This window comes from Engraulis encrasicolus, chromosome 6 (assembly GCF_034702125.1).
Source record: "Engraulis encrasicolus isolate BLACKSEA-1 chromosome 6, IST_EnEncr_1.0, whole genome shotgun sequence".
Classification (NCBI taxonomy): Eukaryota; Metazoa; Chordata; class Actinopteri; order Clupeiformes; family Engraulidae; genus Engraulis; species Engraulis encrasicolus.
Genome location: NC_085862.1, coordinates 26,676,995 through 26,694,494, shown reverse-complemented (window position 1 = coordinate 26,694,494; position 17,500 = coordinate 26,676,995). Strand labels below are relative to the sequence as shown.

The following is a 17,500-nucleotide window of genomic DNA, read 5'->3' as shown; positions in this document are numbered from 1 at the left end:
TAGAAAGTCAATTTAACATCTCCTTGAGTGTACTTGGTCCTAGAGTACTCTCTAAGTGTTGAATTAACAAGGTGTTGTTTTACTGTGTAAGATAAAAAAAACCAACATAAGTCCGCTTCCACCAGGTTTTTTTTTCGGATGAAAACCCTTCTTCAGACTTTTCTTGTTATACTGTGTTATCATCAGCTGTGGGCGTGTTGCTTCCCTGTAGGCACTGTGAAAGTGAATGACACCTTCGACGTGTGTAAGCTCTTCACCAAGCTGTGCCTGAACGGCCGCTGCATCCCCACCCCGACCAGCTACCGCTGCGAGTGCAACATGGGCTACAGGCCGGACGTCCGCGGAGAGTGTATCGGTAAGACTCCAACCCACCGACACACACACACACACACAAACACATACTCTCGCTCTCTCACACACACAGGCATGCACGGCATGCACACACACACACACACACACGCACACACACACACACACACACACACACACACACACACACACACACACACACACACACACACACACACACACACACACACAGAAGCACACACATGCACACACGCACACACACACACACACACACACACACACACACACACACACAGGCACGCGCACACAAAAACACACACACTCACACACCCAACCCTCTCTGGGAATGGCAACGTGTCATGGAACATTAATAATATACACTGACCAACACACATTAGAGGTCCCGGTAGAGGGCTGCCTTTGATTGTGATTATTGACCATGAACAAGTATACAGAATTCCTGAATGTAATTGCCAGTTTAAAAATAGCAAATCGTTACTGTATATAGTGTATGCAGTCAGGCCCGCCGGCAGGGGGGGACAAAGGTGGTGTGCTGTCCCAGGCCCAGGGAAATAGGGGGCCCAGAATTGGATCCCAATTACATTATATGTATTGGATAGGGGGCGCTTTCAGATGACTTTGTCCTGGGCCCAGCAAAAGCTGTCAGCGGCCCTATACTGTATGCAGCCATGACAACAATCTCTACGATACTTCCTGTGCTTGTCATGGCTGATCTGGGAACAGTAATGAGTGATGTGTTGTTATAGTAGCTCCATGTTATAGTCGTCCATGTTTCTCATGGCTGACAGAAGTAGGTCACCCAGTCCCAGAGTCAGTCCCAGGCCCAGACCCAGACACAGCTCAGTGTGTGGCCACCCCTCAGTAGGTGGTATTTAATGTATGTGTAGCGTATATACACCACTTCCTGTGGCTTTATAAGGTGCGCGTAAAACCCCCCGCACAGCACAGCGTAGCATAGCACAGCATGGCTTCACCACAGTCAGTGGCCAAATGAGCGTCATGACACGAGCCTCTGCATTGGTTACCAGGGCTCTAAATTAACCTTTTTATCATCAAAAGCCAAGATGGCTGGTAGAGGTTAATTTTACTAGCCAAACACACCCACTAATGGATCAAAGAGTTTTCTTTTCTACCAGCCAAACAGAAATTCCACCAGCATTTGGCCGGTTGGGTGGTGTTAACCAGGGCTCTAAATTGACTTCATTTTTCATCACCAGCAGCCAAAATGGCTTGTAGAGGTTAATCTTGCTATCCAAACACACTCTCACTAATGGATCAAAGAGGCTGGTGCATTTTCTTTTCTACCAGCCAAACTGAAATTTCACGAACATTTGGCCGGTCTGGTGTTAATTTAGAGCTTCTGCATTTGTTACCAGGGCTCTGAATTAACCTTTTCCATCACCAGCCAAGATGGCTAGTAGAGGTTAATCTTACTAGCCAATCTCACTAAGTGGCTAGTGCGTTTTCTTTTCTACCAGCCAAACAGAAATTCCACCAGCATTTGGCCGGTTGGCAGGTGTTAACTTAGAGCCCTGTTTGTTACACTCTGCTGCCATCTTAAGACAAGCCAGAGCACTCTCCTCTGTCTACAGCAGAGAGAGAGGGGGGAGAGTGTTATAGGAGAGAGAGAGAGAGAGAGAGAGAGAGAGAGAGAGAGAGAGAGAGAGAGAGAGAGAGAGAGAGAGAGAGAGAGAGAGAGAGAGAGAGAGAGAGAGAGAGAGAGAGAGAGAAGAGACATAGAGTGAGATTGGGAAGAGGGAGAGAGAGAGAGAGAGAGAGAGAGAGAGAGAGAGAGAGAGAGGGAAGAAGGGAAAGACAGACAGAGAGAGAGAGGAAGAGGAATGTTAGGAGATGTAGAGAGAGAGAAGACAGAGTGACATACGTAGAAGGATAACAAAGAAAAGAGGGGAAAAGCCAGCTCAGCTCTACAGAGAGGGGGTTTGGAGAAGAGAGAAGAGTGCAACAGAGCGAGGGGAAGAAAGGGATAAATGTTTGGATGATGCTGAATGCAGTATCAACTGTACGTACCGTATGTACCCCTGACTCATTGAAATGATGAAATGGTGTCTGTCTCTCTCTCTCTCTCTGCAGATGTGGACGAGTGTATCAGCAACCCCTGTGTGAACGCAGACTGTGTCAACACACAAGGGTCATACACATGCAAGTGTCATGAGGGTTACCAGGGCACCCCGACCAAACAGGCCTGCATCGGTATGCACTCCCTCCCTCCATCCATCCATCCATCCATCCATCCATCCATCCATCCATCCATCCATCCATCCATCCATCCATCCATCCATCCACCCATCCATCCTGTGTGTGTGTGTGTGTGTGTGTGTGTGTGTGTGTGTGTGTGTGTGTGTGTGTGTGTGTGCGTGTGCGTGTGCGTGTGCGTGTGTGTGTGTGTGTGTGTATGTGTGTGCGCGTGCGTATGCATGTTTGAGTGTAGGTCAATGTTCCATGCAATGTGTGCTTTTCGCTTCTGAAGTTCTTTTGAAGTTCTGAAGTGGTCTAAACTCTTCAGTGTTTTGTATCCAGTAACGGATGTTGTAAGAGACAATGTTGTTTTCCTTCGTGACAATCAGGCACAGTGCTTGTTTGCTAACCACCGACCTGTTTACACCACCCCTCCCCCTCCCCCTCGGACCACATGTTTATGCCATAGACATTGATGAGTGCATCGTCAATGGAGTCATGTGCCGCAATGGCCGCTGCGTCAACACGGATGGAAGTTTCCAGTGCATCTGCAACGCCGGCTTTGAGCTCACCCCAGATGAGAAGAACTGCATCGGTGAGTAATGGCCATACACACAAGCTTGCGTGTGTGTGTCCATCTCCCCACAACAAAGTCCTAAGACTTCCATTGTTTTATATTACACGTTTACCACAAACATTTCCCCTTAAAGTCATGCTTGTAATTTCAGGGCGGATACTGAGGGAGGGGGTAATCTAATACAGCTGAATCATCACGTTGTGTGTGTGTGCCACAGGGCGAGCAGATTGCTTGAGGAAACCACTGAGTGAAAGTTCAGTTCTTCCCACGAGTCGCTCCAGCTTAGTCTGACTCAGGGGCGGATTGAACCGTTTTGGGGCCCTAGGTGAAATATAAACGTGGGCTTCTCAAAACTCATTATATAGATATAGAATTCTGTGTTTTGGTACTATTTAAGTGTTTTGTCTCATTTATGTCTTCGATTACTTTACATAAGTGACAAATTAAGATCAAGCCAACTTTTTTGTGTGCTTACTGTGACTGATGTGACAGTTTGGGCCCCTATGGAAGGCAGATTTGGTCGAGGCCCTAGGCAATTGCCTAGGTTTGCCTAATGGAAAGTCCGCCTCTGGTCTGACTCATTGTGTTTGTTCTCATCTGTGCCCCCACAGACCATGATGAATGTGCCACCACCAACATGTGCCTGAACGGCATGTGCATCAACGAGGACGGAGGCTTCAAGTGCATCTGCAAGCCTGGCTTCACGCTGGCTGCCAATGGGCGCTATTGCATTGGTACGTCACTCACGGTCAACAGCTGTGGCCTGTATCTGCACCAGAAAGCTTCTCCATCCACATAATGTGTAGAATCTGTAAACATAACATAACATAACATAACATAACATAACATAACATAACATAACATAACATAACATAACATAACATAACATAACATAACATAACATAACATAACCTCATAACATAACATTCGCCTTTTTTAGTCAAAAGGTTGTACCAAAGGTACTTTGTGTTTCCTCCGACACACCAACAAAATGCATTACTGTAATCATTTACATTCAAATCACGTAAGTACAAGGAAGGATCTTACTCCCACTACTATGGGCTCTATGCATGTAGACTCATTAAACAAAAAAACAGTCCTAGAACATGCCACAGTGCCAGGGCCTCTGCCATGCCCTTTCAAAGATTCAGGATTCAAAAAGCTTTATTGTGTAATATGTTGCCATTTTAGACAATTCGATTGAAGGCTTGTGTGTGTGTGTGTGCGTGTGTGCACGCATGTGTGTGTGTGTGTGTGTGTGTGTGTGTGTGTGTGTGTGTGTGTGTGTGTGTGTGTGTGTGTGTGTGTGTGTGTGTGTGTGTGTGTGTGTGTGTGTGTGTGTGTGTGTGTGTGTGTGTGTGCATGTATGTGTGTGTGTGCGTGTGTGCATGTATGTGTGTGTTTGTGTGTCTTTTGTGTGTGTCTTTTGTGTGAGTCATTTGAGAAATGAATGTTCTGTGTGTGTATAACAATAGGGTGGGATGAAGAAAGTGTTGTATATTGCTTTCCTGCCCAACGACACTCTTAACCTTCTGCCAGAGGGAGGCAGCTCAAAACAAGGATTTCAGAAAGTGCATTGTTAACCAACCAACCAACCCCTTGGCACCAGTGTTACTTTCGTCAACAATGACTTAATGTCCCTTTTTGATTTTCGTCATTTAGACTAAGACTAAGACTAAATTGGGAAGTCAATGACTAAATATGACTAAGACTAAAATTGATTTTCGTCATTGTGACTAAGACTAAGACTTAATTTTAAAAAGCTGACGAAATTAGCACTGGTGTTCAATAAAATAGCGAAAAAGAGAACCAGTGTGTGAAGATAGAAGTTTTATTCTATACAGTGTCATATATGTTAAAAAGAGAAGCAGTATGCGGAGGAGTTCTATTATGTACAGTGTTGACTAAAATGACTAAAAATTGACTAAAACTGAATTTGATTTTCGTCATTTAGACTAAGACTAAGACTAAATTGGCAAGGCAATGACTAAATATGACTAAGACTAAAATTGATTTTTCGTCATTGTGACTAAGACTAAGACTAAATTTTAAAAAGCTGACAAAATTAACACTGCTTGGCACCTACACAGACATCGACGAGTGCCAGACGCCGGGCATCTGCATGAACGGGCGCTGCGTCAACTCGGAGGGCTCGTTCCGCTGCGAGTGCCCTCCCGGGCTGGCTGTGGATGTGGACGGCCGCGTGTGCGTGGACACCCACATGCGCACCACCTGCTACGGGGCCATCAAGATGGGCACCTGCTCGCGACCCTTCCCCGGCGCCGTCACCAAGTCTGAGTGCTGCTGCGCCGACCCAGAACACGGCTTCGGAGAGCCCTGCCAGCCTTGCCCTGCCCGCAACTCCGGTAACTATAGTGACCCATGTAAACACTTAATACACATTGATGTTGCGTTCAAGGGGTCAGGTGGAAGTTTGGATTTGAAGAGTTATCTAAGATGTAAAACTTCTCATTCATTTTTTTTTTTACAAAGATCAGATGATGGACAGTGATGGACAGATGAATGTGTGAGATATGACAGAGGATCTTTTGAAGGCCCCTGTTTGACTTTCCAGTCATTCCTCTTTACAATCAGAAAACCAAAAAAGCAGATGCAAAAAATCATGTAGATGTTTTATATTGAATAAGTGTTTTAAAAATGAATGTTCAAGGTAATGTCAGTCAAACTGCAATTTGGTTGTTTTGATTAAGTGGAAAAATAACTAAATTAGTCCTGTCCAGACACAAATTTTATTAATATTAGATGGAATGTAAGAACTCTGTAAGAAAAATACATTCCGCACCCTTGAGGGTTCTAAAAGCAGTCTTGGAGACCCCAGGATCCCCAGCCTGTCCATTATTAGTATGAGGTATTTGTAAAGCACACTGAACAGGAATGAGGATGGACTTGGTGTGATGGCAAACGTCTAGTAGCCTGCAGAAACAACCGTGTGTCTGACATTGCTCACAGCAGGCTTTAAGCAGCCCCAATGATAATATTGTTGTCTGGTTATGTGTGGAGAGCAGGCCAGTGGGACGCCTGTCTTACCACTTGGAGGTGTCTGCTCGCTGCTCGGTGGTGTTTGAAAAGTCGATGTTTGGATTGGTCTGAAGTGATTGTTCTCTGGCCTTGGTGTTGGCCCCTCTCTCGCTCTCTCTTACTCACTCTCTCTCTCTCTCTCTGTATTTCTGTCTCTTGCTCTCGCTCTCTCTTACTCTCTCTCTGTGTCTCTGTCTGTGTGTGTCTCTCTCTCTCTCCATCTCTCTCTCTCTCTCTCTCTCTCTCTCTCTCTCTCCCTCTCTCTCTCTCTCTCTCTCTCTCTGTCTCCTTTCCTCCTCCCAGCCGAGTTCCTGGCGGTGTGTAGCAGTGGGATCGGGATCACGGCGGATGGACGAGGTGAGTTACGTACATTAGCACGGCTTGGAAAGGCCTCCACACGAGTCGACGGCACGACACGCCATCAGTTTTCCCTCCATGCCTCTCAATAACGCTCATTACGCCATTACGATTCGTTACAGTGACACAAAACAGTGCTGTCTCTACTTTCATTCAATCCCCCTCCACCAAATCCCAGATTGGATTTTTATGAGCTGTTTTTAATGAAAACTAAGCTCGGCGATTAAGCCTTATCACGCAACAAGTGGAGAGAATATACAGGGCTCCATGCCTGACCTCCACATCTTGCTCACACGCAGTGTTGCCAGATGGAAAACGCTGATTGTCGTACCAAAACCTTCAAATGATATCGTTTTTGGGGGCTTTTTGGGAGGAAATTATCGTACAAAATGAAGATTGTTGTTTCAAGTCATCTAAATGAACTGATAGACAACTCTGAAATGATCATACATCATGTTTTTTTTATTGTACAGAGGACAAAATGGAAAAAATTCTGGTACAAATACAATAATTATCGTACATCTGGCAACACTGCTCACACACAACCCGGCAACCGCCACCCTCCCTCTCCTGTTTCCCTCTGTGTTTATTACAGATATTAACGAGTGTGGCCTGGACCCTGACATCTGCCAGAATGGCATCTGCGAGAACCTGCGCGGCAGCTATCGTTGCATCTGCAACAGCGGCTACGAGCCGGACTCAAGCGGCAAGAACTGCGTGGGTGAGTCACTCAGTAATCCTCCATCCTGATCCAAGCAGGCCAGGGGCCCCAGACCACAAACCGCTCTAAACGGCTGTTTTGGAAATGTTTTGATTGTTGGGCTTGTTCAAAAGAAAAAAATCTAGAAGTGAGCTGCATTCGTTTCAACCTTGCCCTACATGTACGGTAAATGCATTGGCTGCCTTGGTTTGCCTTGCGTTGCCTTGAATGCACTACATAGCTACATTTGCGAGTGAATGTTGGCCCTGCCGTGTCTCAAGCGATAGGGCACTGCAATGTAACACCGTCGACCCAATTCTGGCTCATGTCCTTTGGCGGACAGTCTCCCTCCCTACTTGCTTCCTGTCTGTCCTCCACCATCCTGTCACCAATAAAAACCTCAAAAATATAATTTAAATAAAATAAATGAATGTTTTTAAAAAAAATGTTTTCCCTGCAGATATTAACGAGTGCATGGTGAACCGCCTGCTGTGCGACAACGGCCTGTGCAGGAACACCCCCGGCAGCTACACATGCTCCTGCCCCAAGGGCTTCGTCTTCAAGCCAGACTCCGAGACTTGTGAAGGTGAGTGTTTTTTCCCCTCCTGTTCGCAGCTTATCAGCCGGTGAACATATTACTTCTTGTACTGTATATACACTGTAGTGTATTCATTACAGTGGCCTGTCATCATGGGAAAGCTTTAGCATAGGCCTATGATTAACAGTCCCCTTGGTCCGTGTTATCTGGGGTTCTTAAAATTCGTATTAATGCTCCTTTCATCGTTTGAGCATGTTCCTGGCTGGAGTTCAGACGACCAGATGTGGACTCTGTAGTGTAGAGTACACAGTATAACCGTCTCAATTTGTGTGTGTGTATGTGTGTGTGTGTGTGTGTGTGTGTGTGTGTGTGTGTGTGTGTGTGTGTGTGTGTGTGTGTGTGTGTGTGTGTGTGTGTGTGTGTGTGTGTGTGTGTGTGTGTGTGTGTGTGTGTGTGTGTGTGTGTGTGTGTGTCCTGTGTGTGTGCGCGTGTGCGTGCGTGTGTGTGTGTGTGCGTGCGTGTGTGTGTGTGTGTGTGTGTGCGTGCACGTGTGCGTGCGTGCATGTGTGTGTGTGCGTGTGCGTGTGTGTGCGTGCGTGTGTGCACGTTTCTTTTCTCTTAGATATCGATGAGTGTGAGTCCAGCCCTTGTGTGAACGGCGTGTGCCGTAACGTGGCTGGCTCCTTCAACTGCGAGTGTTCCCACGGCAGCAAGCTGGATTCCACCAACACCGTCTGCGTCGGTAAGTCGCTCAGTCAAAGTGCAACAGAGAACAGGTGTAGTGAATGTGTTTGTAATTAACATTGTCATGGTGACACTTCCCTCCACTTACAAGCCTGATAGCAGAGTAGAGTAACTTTATTGATCCCAAAGGAAATAAAGGTAATACTGGCCCCTATAAAAAATATGATAATATATGACGAATATATAAAATGCTACAGATAGCATTGTTACAGCAAGCATTGCATCTTAATGCCTGATTGATTTAAAGGCCATGTTTGTCACCATCACTATAATGACACTTGCCTTCACTTACAGTAAAAGCAAGATGTCGGGCCCTATGAATAAAATGTACGTCCAAAATGTGGTATATCTGAATTGTGCTTACTACTGGCTGGCTGTCTGCATAGAAGCCACTGGTCAGGACGTGTAGTTTGTAGCTACTGGTTAGGAGGCAGTGCCTTCTAAAGAATTCCGATTCAGCCAAAGATTAGAGTGCAGTTGGACAAGGCTTCCACTTTCCTATCCCACCCACTAGGGGGAGTGTCGGCTTTCTCTAGTTGCCATATATGGCCATAAATGAAGCTTACAGGAAGTGAGTGAGATTCAGAATCTTGAGTGTTTTGAGTGTAGCACCTGCCCAGATAACTGGCTGCACTTCTTTGTGGGATCCTCTGCCTCCTCGTCACCATTTTTTTTGGACTTAAGGATATTTTGTGTGTCAACCCCTCTTCTTGTGAACGGAACCCAATCAACACGTTGGGTAGTCAGTGCACAGATAAAAGTTGGGATAGCTGCATCCAGGTAGATACAAACAATACATGCAAACTCACATGCAGGCAGAAATATGTATGTTCATATCGGCTGCTGTGCTCACACACACAGACACAGAGACACAAACACAAGGCTGTTACCCTTTATCCCTGTTTTCTAATCGATAGAAGCTTTACACACCAATAGAGGTTGCCAAGACACGTGACAAATGGGTTGGAAAAGCCTTTTGCCCCAATCCTGGGCAAATCAAATTCTAGCGCTTGTTAGAGAGAGGCTGTGGTCCGCCGTCGTGTAAACAAGAAATAAACAGACCTAAAAGTACTTTTGTTTGGGGCAATGACATCACATTGGCAATCTCTCTATATATATACACACATACGTATGCAAACACCACCACCACCCTCCTCAAGCCTGAGAGTCAGGCACTCATGCTGTGTCTCAGATGGTGCACTTGTGTACTTTGCACCTATGAGTGCGTTGCAATATGCGACCTTGCCTCCTCCACTTGCCTCCTCCACTTGCTTCTCGTCATGATGACATCACTGACAACAGCATTATATTTCAATATCTTGCAAAAGCTCAATTGTAGAGTCTTTTTCTCATTTGCAATTGGGATGGTGAATGAAAAACAGTCCCTCAAAAGTTGTTGTGGCTAGGCTGACAGCTGGGAAACTTAATCGTTTTCTCCATGGAGGAGGGGCCAGGAGGCGGGACGAGGAGACAAGCGCAAGTGGAGGAGGCAAGGTCGCATATTAAAATGCACTCAACGTTTCAGTGCCTAACCAATACGCCATATGCACTGAAACATAGGGGCCATTTCTCAATGTTGTAGTGTGCACCCTTCGAGGTGTGTCAGCCTAATTAGCCACACCCAGTGATTGGATACTCCACAGAGTTCACTGGGCGTGGCTAATTAGGCTGACACACTTCGAAGGGCGCACACAGAGAAAATGGAATATTGTACGAGAACGGTCACTAGCTGGTGGCCAGGAGTGGCACTGCAGCTATGTTCTCGCAGCCAAGTAAATAATGAATGGGTCCCAATGGGGCTGTATGCTTCTTATAATTGTATCTGCCCGTGTAATTTTTTTCCCCTGGAAATAATGAAGTCGCGTTCGATAGATAAGAGTAAGTGAAAGCTTTTGCCGACACGTTTGCATCTTGTCAAGTGTTAGATTCGTGAAAATGACCCTTATTTAAACTATAGCAATGACATAACACGTGACAATCGACTTTACGGCACTTAGCCATTTGTTTTGTAGTTTTAAGTCTGACTTCAGATGTCGATGTGTTTAAAGTTATGTTATGATTCTTGCGGACATCTGCTATTTATTGCATTTAAGGTGGTGGAAAAGCGGTAATTGTTAATGGGGTAAAGGAAATGACAGCGCTCATCCTTAAGAATTTGGGCACCTTCAATTAACATGTTGGACGAGGTCAGGAACCTATAACTTCACTTCTAATAACTTCCATGATAAGGTACAGAATGTGCACACATCTTTACAAACCAGAGAACAGAACCGTCACAAATCCCTGCTGAGCCATTTAGCCCAATAGGCTCCCATTCATCTTTCACTTGGCTGCGTTCGCCAACGGGGCTATAATGGGAGTCAATGGTAGATACCTTTCTCATAGCTTAGAGATTCTCTGGCGCACACTAGAACATTGAGAAATGGCCAGTGCCTGGCTGAAGTGCACAAGTACACCATCTGAGACACAACAGATGTTGCACTTGTGCACTTCGGGTCCTATGTTTCAGTGTGTAATCAATACGCCAAATGCATTGAAACATACTGCCACGCCGAAGTGCACAAGTGCAACATCTGAGACAGAATTAGTGTAGTGTCTGCTTAGGGCTGAATGACAAGTCTATAGAGAAGTCGCTGCTGTGCTGTGCTGTGCTGTGATGTGCTGTGCTGTGCTGTGCTGTCCAGCAGGCAGCCTTGAGTTAATGTACACAAGTTTTCTTCCTGTTGTATAAACATTACACATACATGGCTTATGGCAGGCCTGAGATTGGCCCGTGCTGCGCTCTTTAACTCGCGTCTCAAGGCTATCACGATGTGCAGATCTAATCTCCGCTGTGACTCCGCCATGACTCACACAGTAAACTAAACAACTTTGGGGATTTTTCTCCCCACCATCAGAGTGATCCAGCTGGAGAGGCACATGGCAGCGTCCCTAACCTATGCACCAACCCACCCCTACCCCACTCGCTATACAGTGCTTTGACATTTCGCAGACGTACACACACACGCTGTACTCTAAAATGGACATTAATGCGCATCGCCCTCCATTTTTGTGGTTTTAAATGGAGCCATTTGGCAGGGAGATTGCGAGTCATATCCACTCTCCTCCCTTTCTCAGCCCCAGCCCCCCAGACACTATTTTCTTAACTCGGGTTGTCTGTCATTGGCCTGAGTGCTGTTATCCATGAGGAATACATTTGCCTGTTATTAAAATCACAGAGGCGTGAATCACCATTTCATTCTTTCTGTCTTTCTTTCGCTCTCCTTTCTGGTCTTTCTTGCTTTCTTGCTTTCTCTCTCCCTCGCCCTCCCTACCTCTCTTTTGCTCTCTCTTTCCCCTCTAGTGCACAATGGGCTATGTAAGGACACTTGGTTCTGAGCAGATACATTAAGTATAAACATTTGTTTAATAGTGAACAGGCTCCCTTTTCACAGAGCCCAGGGACAGAGAGAGAGGGAGAGAGGGGGGGGGTACTCAGGCAGAGAATGTTTGTAATGGAGGAAATTTAATTTGCATTAATGGAATGGCTGTGTGTGGCACCTCCTGTGCTGCTTGGAGAAGTGTGTGTGTGTGTGTGTGTGTGTGTGTGCGCGTGCGTGCGTGCTTGCGTGCGTGCGTGTGTGTGTCTGTGTGTGCCTGTTTATATGTTTATGTTTAAATCTGTGTGTGTGTGTGTGTGTGTGTGTGTGTGTGTGTGTGTGTGTGTGTGTGTGTGTGTATTCTGCGGGTGTGTGTGTGTCTGTGTATGCCTGTGTGCCTGTGTGCCTGTGTGTGTGTGTGTGTGTGTGCGATCCCTGGTCCCTGACCCACAGACAGCATGAAGGGTACCTGCTGGCTGAATATCCAAGATGGCCGCTGTGAGGTGAACATCAACGGGGCCACGCTCAAGTCAGAGTGCTGCTCCACGCTGGGCGCCGCCTGGGGCAGTCCTTGCGAACCCTGCGAAGTCGGTGAGGCAAACACACACACACACACACACACACACACACACACACACACACACACACACACACACACACACACACACACACACACACACACACACACACACACACACACACACACACACACACACACACACACACGCATACACACACCCATACACACACCCATACACAGATTTAAACATAAACACATGTGTGAACACTCACACACACACACACTCAAACACAAGCATATACTGTACCTACCTACACCTACACACACACAACCATACACACACACACGCATACACACACAAGCACATACCCACACACACACAAGCATATACACACACACACACACACACACACACACACACACACACACACACACACACACACACACACACACACACACACACACACACACACACACACACACACACACACACACACACACACACACACACACACACACACACACTTGCATGCACATAAACACCAAGTCCCAGATGACAACAGTGAGTCAGAAGGAGAACAATCACCTTGCACAGTCACACATACACCCATATGCCAATGTTTTATTATGTTTTATTTCATAAGCTAACACACACACACACACACACACACACACACACACACACACACACACACACACACACACACACACACACACACACACACACACACCCTTACAGAAATATGCTCACACACAGTAACACAAAATCCCTGTGAGTCACAATGTGATCAGAGGGAACAATTACTTTACACACACGCACACATGTTCACACACACACAAACACACACACACACACACACACACACACACACACACACACACACACACACACACACACACACACACACACACACACACACACACACACACACACACACACACACACACACACACACACACACACACACACACACTCCACTCAAAAGCATTTCATAACATTACACACACACATACAAACAGAAACACAAACACAGACATGGATGAGTCAGATTGGAGAGCAAACACTCCATTGTAACTCAATAGGCTCTCAATCAAATCAAGCACTCCCTCACATATGGCACACACACACACACACACACACACACACACACACACACACACACACACACACACACACGCACACACACACACACACACACACACACACACACACACACACACACACACACACACACACACACACACACACACACACATATGGCATGCACACACACACATGTTCACATAATCCTCTGGAATACACACAAGTATTTCCTCAGTCTGTGTCTTTAGTCTGTCTGTCTTTGTTAGTCTGGCACTCAGACACAGACACAAGCATATTCCTAGACAATTACTCATAAAATACATACAAAAAATTAAACCATGAATTTCTCTTTCTCTCTCTGTATGTCTGTCTGTCTGTCTGTCTCTCTCTCTCTGTCTCTCTCTCTCTCTCTCTCTCTCTCTCTCTCTCTCTCTCTCTCTCTCTCTCTCTCTCTCTCTCTCTCTCTCTCTCTCTCTCTCTCTCATACAAACAAACATTCTAACTAATCACCTCCTCCTCTTCTCTCCTCTCCCCAGACACGGCTTGCCCCAAAGGTCTCGCTCGGATGAAGGGCCTGGTCTGTGAAGGTACATTGTGACTGCTCTCTCAAGCACACACACACACACACACACACACACACACACACACACACACACACACACACACACACACACACACACACACACACACACACACACACACACACACACACACACACACACACACACACACACACACTGTGACCGCATTCTCAATAACACTCCAAGACTGCCTGCTGCTTTCAATTTGCTCAGTGAATCTGCTGTCTCCCTCTTTGAACCAAATGACTTTCATTCCAAAAGGGAGAGCAAAATACAATTCTCATCCTTCTTTCTTTCTTCCTCCCTTTCTTTCTTTCTTTCTTTCTTTCTTTCTTTCTTCCTTTCTTTCTTTCTTTTTTCCTTCCTTTCTTTCTTTCTTCCTTTCTTTCTTTGTACCTTTATACCCCTCTCTTTTGCTGATTTCGTCTGTCTGTCTTTGTCTCTCTTCGTCTCTCCCATTGTCTCTCTCTTTCTCTGTCTCTCTCTCTCTCTGTCTCTTTCTCTGTCTCTCTCCCTCTCTCTCTGTCTTTCTTTCTCTGTGTCTCTCTATCTCTTTTTCTCTGTGTGTGCGGGTCTCTCTCTCTGTCTATCTCTGTGTCTCTCTGTGTCTCTGTCTTTCTCTCTCTCCCTCTCTTTCTCTCTCTCCCTCTCTCCCTCTCTCAGATATAAACGAGTGTGAGGTGTTCCCCGGGGTGTGTGTGAACGGTCGCTGCGTGAACACTCAAGGATCGTTCCACTGCGAGTGTTCCGAGGGCTTGACGCTGGACGGAGGTGGACGCACCTGTGTGGGTACGAGACACATACGCGACACAGAAACACTCCACTCACACTGTCATTATCATACAAGTGTGTGGACACACACAAACTTTTCATTATTCACAGACAATACAGTAGCACATAGGCACCACACAGAAACACTCACTCACGCTGCCATTATCATGCAAGCACGTGGACACATATAAACTTCACATTACACACGATACATTAACACTCACATGCATAGCCTTGATCATACAGCCGTCTGTACACATGCAAATGCCGTGATTTACACCCACGATACAGTAACACTCACACTGTCTTCCTGGCATACAACTGTGAGGACACATACAATCTCCCCATTATACACACGCAGTAGCCTATATAACCAATAACACTCACTCACACACAGTCTTTATCATACAACCGTGTGGATACATGAAAACTGGCCATTATGCTGTATACATGTGCAGCTGCATAAAGCCACTCATGGTAATACTGTACGTACACGAGAACATTCCTAGGCACCATGAGTCTCCACCATTCCCACGTACATACGTACATAGATGTGCTACATAGATACATACAGTAGATGTACATAGACATTCACCACCATTTACGTGCAGATACGTACAGTAGATGTGTTTCTTGACACACACGTGCACATACACCATCATGCACATGACAATCACAATTGCCAGAATTGTATAAACGTGCAGACACAGGAGACAGCAATACCATCATACCCATGTGTAGATAAATTGCAGTGCAGATATGTAGACAAATTATACACACGTGCAGAATGCAGGCACACACTAGGACAAATACAATATACTTTCATACACTGACAGACAGAGCACATTATGGGCCCCATAATCTTTCCATCACAGTCATGCAGCAACACGGGCATTACAGTAAACTTTGTACAGTAGTTTGCACATGTCAAGGTGTGAAACTCTCAACAAACAGATCAGAGACATGCAGATACTGTATACCCTACAGTACATGTGTAGGTACAGAACGAGATACCACTTAACGCACATGTGCAGGTGGTACACTGTAGCACTTCATCAATCAGCATATGCGTATGGTTATACACACTCAAGTCAGTCATAGACCCATCTGTAGAGCCATGTGCGTACTGTACTGTATGTATACATGTGTGGGCTGGAGAGAGTCCCGCGGTGTACATTATAGCTCCAGGAGCTGGAGTACTGTACTGTACAGGAATGTTTGGCAGAGGAGCCCCGCACAGCAGCTGGGCTAGCAGAAGGCCTCCTTGGCCTCATGTACACTACACACACATGCAGTGTAGCATCCAGAGAGGTATTCTGAGGATATGGACGATTGATAATGGAGATGTTCAAGTTGTCGAGTTCAAGTATGTCAGTCTGAATTTGCACACTAGATAATTTCCGTGTGTGTGTGTGTGTGTGTGTGTGTGTGTGTGTGTGTGTGTGTGTGTGTGTGTGTGTGTGTGTGTGTGTGCTTGTGTGTGTGTGTGCTTGTGTGTGTGTGTGCTTGTGCGCGCGTGTGCTTGTGCGCGGGTGTGTGTGTCTGTGTCCGTGTCCGTGTTCACAGACATGCGCAGTGAGCAGTGCTACATGAAGTGGGACGAGGATGAGTGTGTAGAGCCTCTGCCGGGTCGCTACCGTGTGGACATGTGCTGCTGCTCGGTGGGCGCGGCCTGGGGGGTGGACTGCGAGGAGTGCCCCAAGGCCGGCACCCCCGAGTACAAGGCCATCTGCCCCCGGGGCTCCGGCTTTGCCAACCGCGGAGACATCCTCACCGGCAGACCCTTCTACAAAGGTGACACTCACACACCCACACTCACACACCCACATACACACACACACACACACACATGGCACACACTCAAACATGCCCTGATCTTAACGATTACACCTGTCTTAAGACCCTTCTACACAGGTGTGATTCTCACACCCACACATGCCCACATGGCACATGTAGGGTGACCAGCTGTCCGGACTTCGGCCGGACAACCCCGCCCCTTAACTTTCTAACCTAGCGTCCTCGCGCGCACCCATTGCTTCGACTTACCGAATCCCCGCCTCCGTGGAGAAAACAGTGAAGTTGGCATTCTAAACTGTAGGCAGAAATCAGGGAACAGCGCTGCCATCTTACCTCAGACTAGCTCAGCTGCCAACAACAGTTTTAGTTAAGTTACATTAATGTAAAACATTATTTTTGGGGGGAAGGATTTTCGCATTTCATTACCTCACTCCGATAAAGGAGTCATCAGTACCACTAACTTAATATTGTATCAGAGACGGCAGGTTACGATAGACAAATCCTTCCGTTGTTGTCTGTGTAGGCTATTTCATATTTTTGAAAAAAAATATTTTGGGTAGGCCTAGTCATGCATTCGTAGGCCTAATAGCCAACAATTAATTTGATTTACTTTACTCAAAGTTGGTCAGAAGTCTGTTTATCAGCGGTGTTTTAAGGGAGGCAAACCGCTTCTGTCAACCTTTTTTTTTCATGCAGACGCTGGATGGAGCTCAAAATACAGACAGCGCCCGTGCAGAAAGACGTTTCTTTGCCCTGTTTGTAAAGTTGTGAGAACCCTCGTATCGTTGTAAAGGCATTTAGCGGACAAACTTAGTTGCACTATGCGTTGCCACCAGTGCAGGAAAAAATAGGAAACAAACAGTAGACAATATAGTTACCTTATTTAACTTTCATACAGTCAGTTAAT

At 46.2% G+C, this 17,500-nt stretch overlaps 1 protein-coding gene across 2 annotated transcripts in view; it reads left to right on the top strand.

Moving 5' to 3' along the window:
- The window catches only part of fbn2b (fibrillin 2b), a 122,636-nt gene that overhangs the window by 58,662 nt on the left and 46,474 nt on the right, over positions 1-17,500 (top strand). For both annotated transcript variants that reach the window (XM_063201078.1, XM_063201080.1), the window contains 13 exons: positions 212-355; positions 2,422-2,541; positions 2,996-3,121; positions 3,715-3,837; positions 5,194-5,469; positions 6,446-6,499; positions 7,095-7,220; positions 7,660-7,785; positions 8,360-8,479; positions 12,294-12,431; positions 13,981-14,031; positions 14,689-14,814; positions 16,363-16,590. In XM_063201078.1, the coding sequence (XP_063057148.1) occupies positions 212-355; positions 2,422-2,541; positions 2,996-3,121; positions 3,715-3,837; positions 5,194-5,469; positions 6,446-6,499; positions 7,095-7,220; positions 7,660-7,785; positions 8,360-8,479; positions 12,294-12,431; positions 13,981-14,031; positions 14,689-14,814; positions 16,363-16,590 (1,758 nt within the window). The remainder of the gene's footprint in view (positions 1-211; positions 356-2,421; positions 2,542-2,995; positions 3,122-3,714; positions 3,838-5,193; positions 5,470-6,445; positions 6,500-7,094; positions 7,221-7,659; positions 7,786-8,359; positions 8,480-12,293; positions 12,432-13,980; positions 14,032-14,688; positions 14,815-16,362; positions 16,591-17,500) is intronic.